This window comes from Chiloscyllium plagiosum, unplaced genomic scaffold (assembly GCF_037043375.1).
Source record: "Chiloscyllium plagiosum isolate Xiang-an unplaced genomic scaffold, Cpla_swu_hap1 HiC_scaffold_7, whole genome shotgun sequence".
Taxonomy (NCBI): Eukaryota; Metazoa; Chordata; class Chondrichthyes; order Orectolobiformes; family Hemiscylliidae; genus Chiloscyllium; species Chiloscyllium plagiosum.
In genome coordinates, this window is record NW_028270145.1 from 57,514,453 (window position 1) to 57,529,095 (window position 14,643).

At 43.3% G+C, this 14,643-nt stretch overlaps 1 protein-coding gene across 1 annotated transcript in view; it reads right to left on the bottom strand.

Annotated features, from left to right (window-relative positions):
* The window catches only part of LOC122551592 (rho guanine nucleotide exchange factor 25-like), a 63,393-nt gene that overhangs the window by 36,668 nt on the left and 12,082 nt on the right, over window positions 1-14,643 (bottom strand). The window contains exons 3-4 of the mRNA XM_043693723.2: window positions 9,318-9,384; window positions 6,705-6,808 (exon numbers count right to left, since the gene is read on the bottom strand). Coding sequence (XP_043549658.1) covers window positions 6,705-6,808; window positions 9,318-9,384 — 171 coding nt within the window. The remainder of the gene's footprint in view (window positions 1-6,704; window positions 6,809-9,317; window positions 9,385-14,643) is intronic.

The window sequence follows — 14,643 nt, forward strand, 5'->3', positions numbered from 1 at the left end:
AAGGCCTGCCTAGTGCCATTTGCCTTATATGCAAAAGTAGAGATAGAAATCAGAAGGCTGGAAAATGAAGGAATCGTCAAACCAGTCCAGTTTATGGAATGGGCAACACTGATTGTGAAGCCCAATAGGTTCGTTTGCCTTTAAGGGGATTTTAAACAAATGGTAAACTGCTTTTTGTAGCTGGATAAATACCTAATCCCTTGCAAAGAGGATTTGTACACAAAGTTGTTGGGAGGGGAGCTATCCTTCATGACAACTGTCCTCCTGGACATGAGCCATGTGTACGTGCAATTATGATTAGAAGAGGATTCCCAGAAGTATGCTACAACTAATACCCATAAGGCTTTGTACCAATATACAAGACTGCCATTCGGGATTTTGTCAGCCAATACAATTTTTCAGCAGAGGTTGGAAAACACTTTACAATGTCCTACCCCAGGTCAGTATTTATCGAGATGACTTGCTCAGAAAAGAGAAGATCAATAAAGAGCATTTAGAGAACTTGTATGTAGTCCTTAGATGATTCTCCCAGCTGGGTGTATGGCTTAGAAGGGAAATATGTGTGTTCCAGCCACCTCATGTGACCTACCAGGGTTATAGAGTCAACAAGATTGGGTTAGACGCATTGGAAATAAAATGAGGGGATAAAAGGTGCCCTGGCTCTTAAATCTGTACAGGAACTTTCTTGGGCTGGTGAGTTATTACAGAACGTTCATACTTAACCTGGCCTCCATCCTGGTATGCTTGCATCAACTCTTTTAAAAAAAGGGTCAGCATTGGAAATGGTTGTGTAGCCAAGCCCTAGCTTTCAGGGAAATAAAGAAACAACTATCATCCTCGAAGGTGTTGGCATAGTATGGTCCCAAGCAATATCTGGTATTGGCATGTGACATTTCCCCATACCTCTTTAGGGTAATATCAACTTATAGGTGGCCAAATGCAGAGAAATACTCAATATTATATGAATCCAGGACTCTGGCTAATGCAGAGTGTAGATATGCCCAGAGAGAGAAGAAAGGTTTGGCAGTTATATGTGGAGTCAGGAAATTCCACTAATACCTTTATGGACATAAATTTGTAAGAATAATGAACCACCACAGTGGCTGCTGTGGCCAACACTGCAGCCTCTCAACGCCAGGGACTCAAGTTAGATTTAACCCTTGGGTGTCTGTCTGTGTAGAGTTTGCACATTCTCTGGGACTGTGTGGATTTCCTCTGGGTGCTCCAATTTCCTCCCACTGTCCAAAGATGTGCAAGTTAGGTGGGATTGGTCACTCTAAATTGCCAATAGTATCCAGAGATATATGGGCTTGGGAATTAGCCATGAGAAATGCAGGGTTATAGGATAGGGGGGTGGGTCTGGGTCTAGATAGGATGCTCTTCGGAGAGTTGGATTGGACCCGATGGGCCAAATGGCTTACTTTCACACTGTAGGGACTCTGTTTCTATAAATCCCCGCTAGTTCTACTTAAAGAGGACAAGGTAGTGCTGCCCATAGCTTCAGGCTAAATTCAGTGGTGGACTCTAATACTAATTGCGTATAATTACAAGTTGGAACACCGTCTGGGAAGCTAAGTAGCAAATGTAGATGCACTGAGCCACCTCCTGTTGGAAGATACACGACTGGTGGTGCCACCACTGGAATAGTCTGTAATGGATTTAAATTTCCTGGACACACTTGCAGTCACAGCTGAGAATATCGGACTTTGGGTGCAGAAAGATCCGATCCTGGCAAAACTGAAACAGCTGGTGGTGATAGAGAAACCAAAGGATTCAGAACTGAAAACCTTTTTAGACCTGGAGAGTCCAGATCACAGTCGAAGATGACATATTATTATGGGGAGCAGAAGTGATTATCCTGAACATTACTGGGGCAATGCCCAGAGTACCAACGAGGACACAGATTACTGCCAGCAACTCCCCCACATTCATGGGAATGGCCAGGTAAACCCTGGACTTGGTTCCACCTGGACTGCGCAGGTCGTTCTTAGTCATTGTGGATGTCCCCTCAAGGTACTTGGATGTGTTCAGAGTTCATTTGTCTAACATGGGGACAACGATAGAAAATTGCATGCATCTTTTACAATACAAGGACTCATGGAAATGTTGGTCACAGATAATGGGCTGTAGTTTACCAGCAGAGAATTTGGGAATTTCCTGAAGTCAAATGGCATTCAACCTATAAGGACAGCCCCATACCAAGTCAGTTGGGAAAATATGGTAAGGTTGAAAAATTTTTGCTCTTGAGATGAGATCAAAGTCTGATTTTACACACAATGTTTTACCAGCAAAATGAGAATCTCACAACTGAGTGACAAGGGCCCTAATTGCTTATGTTTACATATCATTACCTATTCTTGCCTCATTTATACACAAGTTGCTATGCTCCCAGCGAGCGGAGAGAAATTAGACTGTGACAATTCTTGATCACAGATGCATAATGAAAAATGACTGCCACCACACCCAGGGTAGGTGGGGAAAGTATTTGTTTTCCCGCCTGAGTGAGCAGTTTCCACATATCAATGATACAAGCCCTTCAAGATGCAAATGCTTTAATCAAGCACTAACTCACTGCAGTTTACAGACACCAGTAATATAGAACTCTGCGTGTGAACACATGTAATGATCAATGCTGTTGAATATCAAACCTAGCCACAAGAAAATTTGATCATGTCATTTGGCCTTTGCAGATTGATCATGGTCATCTCTGTGAAGCAGAAGCAGTTAAAGGGGACTGAAAAAGCATCATATACAAAATACATTTCAAGGGTATGGAGCTGCTTTCCTCTCACCTGGAAGGATTTGACAGCATGTCCTTACACGCGATACTGCATTTCTTGGGTGATGTGGGGGCATGGGGATGGGATAAGTTTTCAAAAAGCTTACTGAACTTACATTCTCCTACACTACTTGCATGACATGGTTTGTCTATATGTCAAAGGTTGATGGAATCCTATGGCCCTTTATTTTGGAGACTTCCACGTCACGCTGTATCAAGGATTATGGTAGCTACTCATTTGCGAGTGCAGCTAATGCTGCCTGTTCACATTACCAAGGAGCTATTTCTCCCTTCCCCAAATAAGCTAATTAGAGCTGTGACAAAGGATCCATCCACTGAAAGGGTTATCATCACTATGGACAACAGAAATGCAGTGACATAGAAGAGGAACACATGCTTCAGCAAGCCTAGGACTAGCAACAACTTGCAGCTTCTGTTGAACTGTCTCCATGTGAAGAGGTTGCAGCAGATGGGCAGCACAGAATGTGGCAAAGCTACAGGAAGTCCAGAATCTATTGTTCATGATATCATTTCCTTCAGATGAGCAAGATGCAGTGCCTGTGCTGAGTATGGATGTCCCTGGATACTGTAACAGCACTGGGTCATCTGCTGGAACACGACCTGCAATCTGAAGAGGTAAGTGACCATCCTGTGTCAGTGGCCATCGAGGTGACAGCAGCACTTAACTTTTATGTAATTGGCTGTTTCTGAGGATCCACTGGGATGTATTGAGGATCAGTCCTCAAACTACAACTGTATCAAGGCTGATATCACCAAATTTTTGACACTATGTCATCTGTTTCCCCATGACAAGGTCAGTGCTCAGCCTGGACAGTAAACATTGTTGATGTAACTGGCATCCTCCAGGTGCAGGGCACTGTAGAATGTACATACATTACATTGAGAACACCTTATCATAGTCAAAAAGTGTAGTGCTGGAAATGCCCAGCAGGTCAGGCAGCATCTGAGGAGCAGGAGAGTTGACATTTTGGGTATAAGCCCTTCATCAGGAATGTTGGGGGAAAGGGGGATGAGAGATAAATAGGAGTGTGGGGGTAGGGGTGAGGGTTGGGAGAAGGTAGCTGGGAAGGCAATAGGTCGATGCAGGTGGGGGATGATGGTGATAGGTCGGAGAGGAATGTGGAGCGGATAGGTGGGAAGGAAAATGGACAGGTAGGGCAAGTCAAGAGGACGGTGCCAAGCTGGAGAGTTGGATCTGGGATGAGATGGGTGGGGGGGGGGGGGGGGGGGGGGGGGGGGGTGCGAGGAGGGTGGGGGGGTGGAAATAACGAAACTAGTGACGTTGATGATACCTTGTCGTTGAAGGCTCCCAAGGTGGAAGATGAGTGGCTTGGATTTGGCGGTGGAGGAGACCAAGACCTGCATGTCCTTGGTTGAGTGAGAGGGGGAGTTGAAATAGTCGGCCACAGGGCGGTGGGGTTGTTTGATGCATGTGTATCAGAAACGTTCGCTGAAACCTTCAGCGAGTTGGGGTCCTGTCTCCCCAGTGTAGCTCACTGAATGTCTCAGGGAGAAGACAACCTTCCAACTCAGCACCCTCTTGATGGATGTGAATAGGGCTGTTATGTCAAAGGAGACCATTACGCGAACAGGCAGACAGAAAGCCTAGCCACTCTCCCCTACATCAGAGACATCTTGGAAATGACTGCCAGACTACTCAGACTTCTTGGCATCATGATAGCCCACAAAATCACCAACACACTAAAACTGCAGCTAGTGAATTTGAAAGACCCTTTACAGACAACAAGCAAAACTAATGTCATTTACAAACTACCGTGCAAGAACGGTAACAAACACTAAATTAGACAAACAGGCAGAAAATTAGCCACCAGGATACATGAACATCAACTTGCTACAAAAAGTCATGACCCAATCTCGCTTGTATCATTACATACAGATGAGGAAGGACATCACTTCAACTGGGCCAACACATTCATCCTAGGACAAACCAAACAGAGACACGCGCGAGAATTCCCAGAAGAAGAATGGCACTCCAACTGGAACTCTATCAACAAACACATTGATTTGGATCCCATTTACCACCTGCTGAGGAGAAGAACAGGAAATGACATCACTACAGGAAATGACATCACCAAACCAAGGAAACTTAAACACATAAATAAAAGTGGGTCATACCACCAGTGCTTCACTGGAGGTTCAATGATGATGTTATTTAGTAAGGTGAGGAAACGTCTGAAAATGAACCTTCCAGCTCAGCGAGCAAACTTAGATCCAGAACCTCAACCTGAGCTACAAATCTTCTCAAAACTCATGAGTATAGTCAATGTTGAGCAATTGTTTAACAATACTTTGTGGTATCCAATGTTAGGTGATCTACCTGCTTCATGGTATTGGTCAACAGAGTTGCTCAACCCAAGTTTTATTCTCTTTTGTCCCTTCCCTGGTCCTGCAAATGTATATGGAACTCACCTTGCCTGTGTAAAAATAATATGTAAATCAGTCTACCTTGCAAAACCCCATCGTATCAATTCTGTTATTGTCTATTTAACGTATGCTATGTTGCTTTCTCATTTGCTTATCCAATTGAAATGCAACATTTCCCTCCGACTACTAAACTCCGGGGCGGCACGGTGGCACAGTGGTTGGGGCGGCACGGTGGCACAGTGGTTGGGGCGGCACGGTGGCACAGTGGTTAGCACTGCTGCCTCACAGCGCCAGAGACCCGGGTTCAACTCCCGCCTCAGGCGACTCTCTGTGTGGAGTTTGCACATTCTCCCCGTGTCTGCGTGGGTTTCCTCCGGGTGCTCCGGTTTCCTCCCACAATCCAAAAATGTGCAGATTAGGTGAATTGGCCATGCTAAATTGCCCGTAGTGTTAGGTGAAGGGGTAAATGTAGGAGTATGGGTCTGGGTGGTATACGCTTCGGCGGGTCGGTGTGGACTTGTTGGGCTGAAGGGCCTGTTTCCACACTGTAAGTAATCTAATCTAATCTAATCTAAACAAGATGGGACTGATTTGCACTGTTATTTGATGCAAGTGTTGCAAGTGAACAGTTTGGAAATAGTTGTAAGAAAAGTGCAGACATCAAGAGTTAAATTAGGACGGATAGTTTGGTTAATGTTGTAAATGTTGAAGGTAGTCATAATCAAGGAGAAATATGTAAGTTTTAAAACAAAAAGTTCATTCATGTGACATTGGTGTTCATGGTGAGGCTAACATTTATTGCCCATTCCCACTTTCCCTTAAGGAGGCAACAGCGAGCTGCCTTCTTGAACTTCTTTAGTCCTTATCATGCAGTGATATCCACAGTGCTGTTTGTTAGAGAGTTTATTTTGTTGGTTACCAATCTTAGGCTTTGAAAACACAAGTTCAGTATTGCCTAACCATAATTTCCTGATTTACTGTTTTCTCCTTTTCATATCAAAGGATTAGATAGAGTGGACAGTGAGAGCCTTTTTCCTCAGATGATGATGGCTAGCATGAGGGGACATAGCTTTAAATTGAGGGGTGGTAGATATAAGATAGATGTCAGAGGTAAGTTATTTACTCAGAGAGTAGTAAGTGCGTGGAACACACTGCCTGCAACAGTAGTAGACTTGCCAACTTTAAGGGCATTTAAATGGGCATTGGATAGGCATATGGATGAAAATGGAATAGTGTAGGTTAGATAGGCTTCAGATTGGTTCCACAGGTTGGCTCAACATAGAGGGCCTGTACTGCACTGTAATGTTCTATGTTCTATATCAGTTTTCTAAAATGCCTAATTTGTCAAATGACTAAAAGGTGACTGCTAGCTGTGTCACTATGTGAAGAAAGTTTTAAAATCTTCAGAGAAAGAGGAAGTATTAGCAGGGAAACATTAAGAAAATGATTAGAAATTCTCTTCACAAACTCTTGATTTTGTTTCTTTAGCAGTAACAATCTAAGATGGCTGCCTACATACTTGTTGTGCCATTCGTAGATCTGTTGAAGATTTCCAAAAATGATTTTGTCTTTTCCTTTCATATCATCAGGAATTCCTTTCTCTTCCATTTTTTTCATGTAACCCTAAAATGTCAGAAATATGCAGAAATTTGGTGTCACAACTGAAGTTTCCTATAATTATGCCATGCTAGTACAATTATTATAATTTCTTACAAATGCAGAAACTCAAATTAATAAAAGTCCTGAAAATCATAGAATCCCTACAGTGTGGGAACAGGCCTTTTGGCCCAACAAGTCCACACTGACCCTCCAAAGAGTATCTCACCCAGACCCACTCCCCTGTCCTCCCCTGACTAAGGCAGGGTCTACACATAGTGTCTACACAACCCTAAACATTATGGGCAATTTGGCATGGCCAATTCACTGAACCTGCACATCTTTGGATTGTGACAGGAAACCGGAGCACCCAAAGGAAACCCATTCAGACGCTGGGACAATGTGCAAACTCCACACAGACAGCTGCCCGAGGCTGGAATCTAACCCAGTCGCTGGTGCTGCAAGGCAGCAGTGCTAACCACTGAGACACCGTGCGGCTAGTGTTAAAATCTTTATGTCTGCCCCACCAACACATGTAGCAGAGTAAGTGCCACTGCCTAGACTCTGCCAGAATTCAGATATTAGACTGGTCACCTAGCTTTCGTATTGCTGGTTGCTGCCCTTAGGCTTCAAGTGCGGGATGATTGCCTGGGTCCCCTTTAAATGTTCAGATTCTACAGCCTTATTTCAATCATTCATGGGAAATAGACATCACTAGTTTGTTCAGAGTTTATTGCCCATCTCTAATTGTCCTTGAGAAGATGGTGCTAAGCTGCCTTTTTGTCCGCTGCAGGACCCGGTAGTCCCACTTCATCAATGCTCTGGCTACAATATGCTTCCTGACGTTATCATCACTACATAGATTTGATTCAGATGTGGTGAATCCATTTGAAGGAATGCTTTCCTGCTGGCCCTCTTTCCCATTCCAACATTAGCAAGTAGGAGAAGGACAAAAGTTTCTGGGCCTTGGTCTTGGCTATACACAATATGACTGAAATACAATTGATCTTTTGTAATTTACATCACTAGAGCAAAGAGATGGCTGTAGGGCATGAAGTATAAATTTTCTATCAATCTTCTGATTTCCCCTCTAGATGGTAATACTAGATGAGCCAACTCTCAGAGTGAAACGTTATTTGGTAGATCTTAACTTTGTTTTTTAAACCGTAGAGGTCAGTTACTGAACACATTCACAGAAGGCTACCCATGTACTTTGTGGGTGGCACGGTGGCACAGTGGTTAGCACTGTTGCCTCACAGTGCCAGAGACCCGGGTTCAATTCCCACCTCAGGCGACTGACTGTGTGGAGTTTGCACGTTCTCCCCGTGTCTGCGTGGGTTTCCTCCGGGTGCTCCGATTTCCTCCCACAGTCCAAAGATGTGCAGGTCAGGTGAATTGGCCATGCTAAATTGCCCGTAGTGTTAGGTACAGGGGTAAATGTAAGGGTATGGGTGAGTTGCGCTTCGGCGGGTTGGTGTGAACTTGTTGGGCCGAAGGGCCTGTTTCCACACTGTAATGTAATCTAATCTAATCTACTTGTATCACAAAGAATAAAATGTTTACTAAACAAGAAAAGGAAATGCGAACGATATTTCACAAGACAAATGAAAGGTTGGAAAGACTCATCACAGATATTAGAAAAGGATAGAAATTAGCACTAATCCTATTTTTGCAGCAACATCCTTACAAACACTCAGACTTCAGAGTTTCTATCATCTTGACACTAAGGCTCAGACTCAGGTTAATACAGCTATAACCAGTTTCCTTTCAGTAAATTTCTGTGCATTCATCAGATGCTTTCCCTTCTTATCTCGTGTCTTCATCTGAGGTACCTAAAATAAACTGCAAACTAAACTCACGTGACTTTAACTTCAGTGCAATTACATGAGTTCCCTATATCCAGTGTCCAGCAGTCCGTCACTCTCTGTCATACATCACATTGGCTAATAGATTTTTCTAGATTGTTGTATCTTTATTTGTATGTCATTGGACCTCTGTCACTAAGCAACAGCACAGTATTTTTCTCCACCTTTTTATGATGTGTTAAATTGTTTTAAACTTCATGAAAATGCATGTTCATAAAACAGACCTCCAGACACCTCATTATCAGTGCTTTGAGTTCCCACTTAAACTCTAAAAATGACTAACCATATCTGCCTTTTCTCAACACACAGAATACAAAATATGATTTAAACTTAAAGTTAACATTGTTCTTAACAGCCAAGGTTCCTGTTAAGAAGGTTAGAAAACGTTTTAGCCAGTTGCAGGTGCAATCTTTAATATCCTGTGGGAAAACTCCCTAATGTGCCTTCTCCAAATTTGAGTGGGATCTATTCAAATGACTCTGAATCTGGAAAATGGGTTAGATTTGGTGAGCAGTGAGGAGACTAATATTATAAGTGAAGTCTTGCCACAGAGATGCACTGTAATAAGAAAATGTTGGCTCCCAAATCACCCACCTGGATGAGGGAGCTTCTCACCATGAATATTATTAAACTTACTCCAACTTACTCTAATTAGATCCAATTCATCTTACCTCAACCACAGCTCCCAAGTCTTTAACGTAGACTTTCTCTGTTTGAACAAGTTCATTTAGGACATACCTATAAATAAGATAAAGAAGAAAAAACTAAATGTACCAATAGTTAAGAATTCGCTTTGGAACTTAAGAACAAGGAGCATGGCCTCTATCCCCTTGAACCTGATTCACTGTTCAATAAGATCAATCTGATCTGTAATTTAACACCATGGGTGGAAACCTCTGCTCCAACTGATAGTGAGGGTAGAGGCAGCAATGGCATTTTATTAGGTTGAATGGTGGCATACCAGATCCCCACTACCATTCTCCTGTTCATGTTGCTGAACTCCCAACACCCATTTCCCAATAGCCTCCACCCAATGAAGCACCCCACCTCCACATTACTGTGGCCCGGATTGCTCCAGAGACCAGTGACTCAGGAGCTCAGGTGAATGTTCTCCCTGCAAAAGCTATGGCCTCCCCAATGGCACAGTGAGCATAAGAGATGCTGGCCACTGATAGGCTGGCAGTTCTCACTAGGCAATATTTGTGTGAGGAAGGTCTGGTGGTGGCCTTGCTGATTTTCTTGAGGATCAATTGGCCTTCCAATAAAGCAGGTGCCTCTCAGGTTGTCCAGCCAGCAGGGCGAAACCACAATTCAACATTGTGCCCCATATCTTTCATTAATATCCATTAATATTCTTTTGTTAACGGAAATCTATAATCACAGATTTAAAATTAACATTTAATTGAACTGCTATTTAATAGATGAGAGTTATTTTCCTTTGCAACAAAATCTTTTCTAATTTCACTCCTGAAAGACATGCTGTCTTGTTTGAGTGTTGTCCCAGAATCACAGATCTTCCAATCAGTAAGAATTACTTTTCTCTATCTTCCCTTTCAGTCTCATTAATACCTCAACACTTCCATCATGTTAATCCTGAGTGTTATAAATTCATGGAGCACAATCCTAATTTGTGTAACCCGTTCTTGGAAGTTAATCTGCAGAGTCTGGGTATCATTCTGGTAACTTTATGCTGTGATCCATCCATTGCCAATATATCCTTGCTCTGCTATGGTATCCAGAACTATGTTGTGTTTTCCAATTTCATTGACTCTTGCCTGTCACCTGGAAAAGCCTAACAAACCACTTGATTGTACTATAAATATGTGCCTAAATAAACCCCTTTGGTATCGGGACAGTGATGGTTCAAGGAGGCAGTTCACCATCTGTCTTATTTAGGAATGGGTAATCAATACTGGCCTGGTCAGTGACATCACATCCTTTCATGAATCAAAGAAAAGCTGTGGTTTCACCAGCATTTCGTATAACTGCAACAGAGTTTCCAACCCAAATAAAAACATAAAATGCTAGTGAAACCCAACAGGTCTGATAGCATTTGCACAGAGAGGAACAGAGTCACTGTTTTGAGACAAGTATGAGTCTTCTTCAGAACTGAAGGGAAAGAAAATTATTTTTTTCTATGATGTTGAGAAAGGAGAGGAAGAGAGGGGTGGGAGGAACAAGTGAAACAGATGGTGATGGTGCTCAGAGCAAAAGACAAGAGGGAGCGCATATTTTATTTGAGGAGGGATAGAGATGAAGAAAAGATGTTCATGGTTGACGTTAATGCCAAAATATAGGTTACTTTTGCAGAGAGCAAATGCATACAAAAGGCATGGCAGGAGAGAAAGGTGGTATTATAAAAATGAAGGAGTTTGTTAATGGTCTGAAGATGTTGAACTCAATGTTAACTCCTGAAGGCTATAAAGTGCCTAAGCAGAAATGGGTAGCTGTTCCTCCAGCTTGCATCATGCTTCACTGCAGCAGGTCTAGACAGCAATGTAAGTGTGAGAGCAAGATGGTTCATTGACATGGCAAGTAACTGTCAGTCTGGCTCATTGCTATGGACAGAATGGAGGCATTCCACAAAGTGGTCACCCAGTCTGCATTTGATCTCGCAGTTGTTAAGGACGATGCTTAATGAGCAGCAAAAACTGTGGGCTCAATTGAACGAACTATACATAAATCACTGCTTCACTGGGAAGGTGTGTTTGGAACTTTGGATAATGAGGAAGAAAAAGGAACAAGGATGAAGTCATTCCTCTGAAATGTGCCATGAGGGTAAGGTGATGATAAGGTAATGGGAATGACTGAAGAGTGGATCCAGGGTGTCACAGAGGGAGTGGTCCCAACAGAATGCTGACAAGGGAGAGAAGGATGTGTTTGGTGGTGACATCCTGCTGGAGGTGGCTGAAATGATGGAGAATGATTCTTTGATTGCAGAGACTGTTGCAATGGGAAGTGAAAGTGAGGGGAAGCCTACTGTTGTTCTAAGAGGGAAGGGAAGGGAAGGGAAGGGAAGTGCAGAAAATGTGTTGGACAAAGGAAGACATGTTGGAAGCAATTTCTAACCTTGTTATTCTAGTCCTCAGATTGTAATGGACAGAATTCCATTTGTACAGTCTTTTTATATTATCCTGGACATTTTAATGATCTGTGTACATGATCCCTACATCTCTTTGGACTTGCATAGCTTCTGGCCTTTTACTGTTTAGAATGGATTCTGACCTATCATCTTTCAGGTCAAAGTGAATGCTGTCATAGATCCTTATATTGAAATTCATTTGTCACAGTTTTGTTCATGATGAGCTTGAACCATTCAAAGGTGTCCTATCATTTTACTTTCATTTCTGCTTCTAACAAATTCCAATATCAGATGTTAGACTAGCTAGTCCATAATTCCATTGTTCCTTGCACTTTTCTTAAATAGTGGAGTTACATGTCCATACTTCCAATTAAAAGGACAATGTGGATGGCACAAAGGCTCAGTGGTTAGCCCTGCTGTTTCACAGCACCAGGGACCTGGGTTCAATTCCACCCTTGGGCAATTGTCTGTGTGGAGTTTGTATGTTCTCCCCATGTCTGTGTGGGCTTCCTCCCACAGTCCAAAGATGTGCAGGTCAGGTGGATTCATCATGCTAAATTGCCCATGTTGTACAGGGAAGTGTATGCTAAATGGATTAGCCATGGGAAATGCAGGGCTAGGAGGATGGGGTGAGTCTGTATGGGATGCTCTTCAGAGGCTCAGAGTGGACTCCATGGGCCTGCTCTCGCACTGTAGGGATTCTAGGACTGGTTCCTGACTTGATCAGAGTTTGTAATGTCAATGTCCTCATCTATTTGTTTCAAACTGAGCCCCAGAGATTTGTTGAGCTATTGTACAATTACATTCTTGATTATACTTCATTTGACCATGTTAAGTTTTGTCTTATGGTGTCCCCAACACTGATTTAAATGTTAGCTTTCTTGCCATGTCTTACATGCTATTTTCTTCCTCAACTACAAATGCTTATGCTAAGGGCTGAACCATACAGGTTTTGGCTAAGTTGAGTTGGTGGAGTGATTCTCGCTGGAAGGCTGAGTGAGTGTTCTTGTCATATGTTACAAAACTTGGCCACATTAGTTGGCATTTCAGCCCTTATGGTGAATAGGATGTTCAGACCATCTTATGACAATTGGTTTCCAGACAACTTGCCACTTACATGTAGATCCTGGAATTCCCTGGCATTCCTGCCATATTTAAAAGGCCTTTGTGCACCTGGACAAGCACTGTCAATCCAGAGCTGCCTTGCCCAGTTTTTGACATTAGCCCTGCAGGAGATGCCAGCCAAATGGATATTGGTGCCCTTATTTTGTGGGTATGGTCCTGGAGATCCTGCTGGACAGGATGGTACACAGGCAGGTCTTCCTTTACTCCCAGGACCAGAGGTGGAGATAACGATACCCAGACCATACCCATCTGATCACCCACATTACTTCTTAATTCACCTCACAAGTATGCATTTCCCCATTTTCCTGAAACTAGGTGTCGAAAATCCCCGACATGGAAGTTAGAGCAGGTATCTGCGATTCTAGCTTGCTGCCATTCCTTTGAACCTCAGTCTTTGACTCCTGGCACCAACATCTCGGGGTTCACTGTATGGGCAGCAACTGCATGCACCTTACATCCATAGGCCTTGTCATCTGCCATATACCGGCCTCACTGCACCCTCGTGGCACTCTTGATCTGCTAACAGTGTGTTTCTCGCACGGTAATGCTGCACTTTGGAGCACATTGGCACTCTCATTGGAATACTGCAACAAGAACTTGTGAGAGATTAGACAGTCACCTAGATCATGGATTGGACTAGGCTGCATTTCAGGGCTGCTCACTCATTCATTTTGATGCCCATTTCTGCTCTGCCTAGCCATAACATTTTACATTTTGTCCTCTCAACCAGATCTAACAGAGTCTTGGTTTTTCTGTCTTGACTTGGCTTTCAATGCAGGTACAAAACCAGACAACTAGTCATTCAGATTAACAATGATCAGTCAAAGGAGTGGACATGTATCCTGGCACAGTATGTCATTATCAATCCAGGGGCTTGAGCAAGGTCAGTTAGCTGCTCAGGGCAATCAGGGTCAGTAAAATATGAAGAAGCAAATGTGGGCACCCCACCACACGGCTTGACTCATTCTACCCCATTGTGGGCTGTTTTTTCCTGGAATGAGAGAAGGGAGGGCTTGAATGAGAGAAGGCTGGTGTCAAAGCTGTTAGTGTTAGTGGAGGTGGAGAAAAGGTGGTGAGGTGTTCTCAGTTAGTGAGTAGATAGCTCAGTTGTTATGTAGAGTTTGTGGTTTAGGGTTTGGGTGGGTGACAGTGAGTGAGGGAAGATGTTGACAATAGTGACAGTGGTGGAACATGAGTCTTTGTGGTAGATAGGTACAGTAACAGAGAAAGAATAATGTAGGTAACAGAGAGAAGACTGGGGGACACTTAGCCGCAAAGTTCATTCACCCTCTTTGTCCACTGCTGGGCATTCCTCCAGACAGCTGAGTCTGCATTAACTGGGTGACAATCTCTCACTAGGCTGGAAATAGCTGGTGTTGTGGTGTCCTCTGTCAGTTCCTGGGAAGAGGACAGGATGATGTTCCCAACGGCACATCTATTCTCCCTGTCTGCAAAGCGGAGAGCCAATTTTTCCCTATTGGCCATTTCTGGGGCAAACATCTCAAATTGTGCTGGACAGATCAAGACTGACAGCACTTTAATGGGTGCACAACAACCTTTTAAAGGTGACACTAGCATCAGGGATAAGGGAATATCTCAACAGGGACAAACACTTCCACTGACAGAGAGTGGGAAAACCAGGCAAGTATTGATGAGGCAGGTGCCATTATGAGATGGCAGGATGAGGTGAGTTCAGGAAGATTGCATGAGAAATTCACTCGGCCTCACAGAGAGAAAGCCTCTATGAAACTTGACAAAAATGACACGAAGGAGAAAGTGAGGACTGCAGA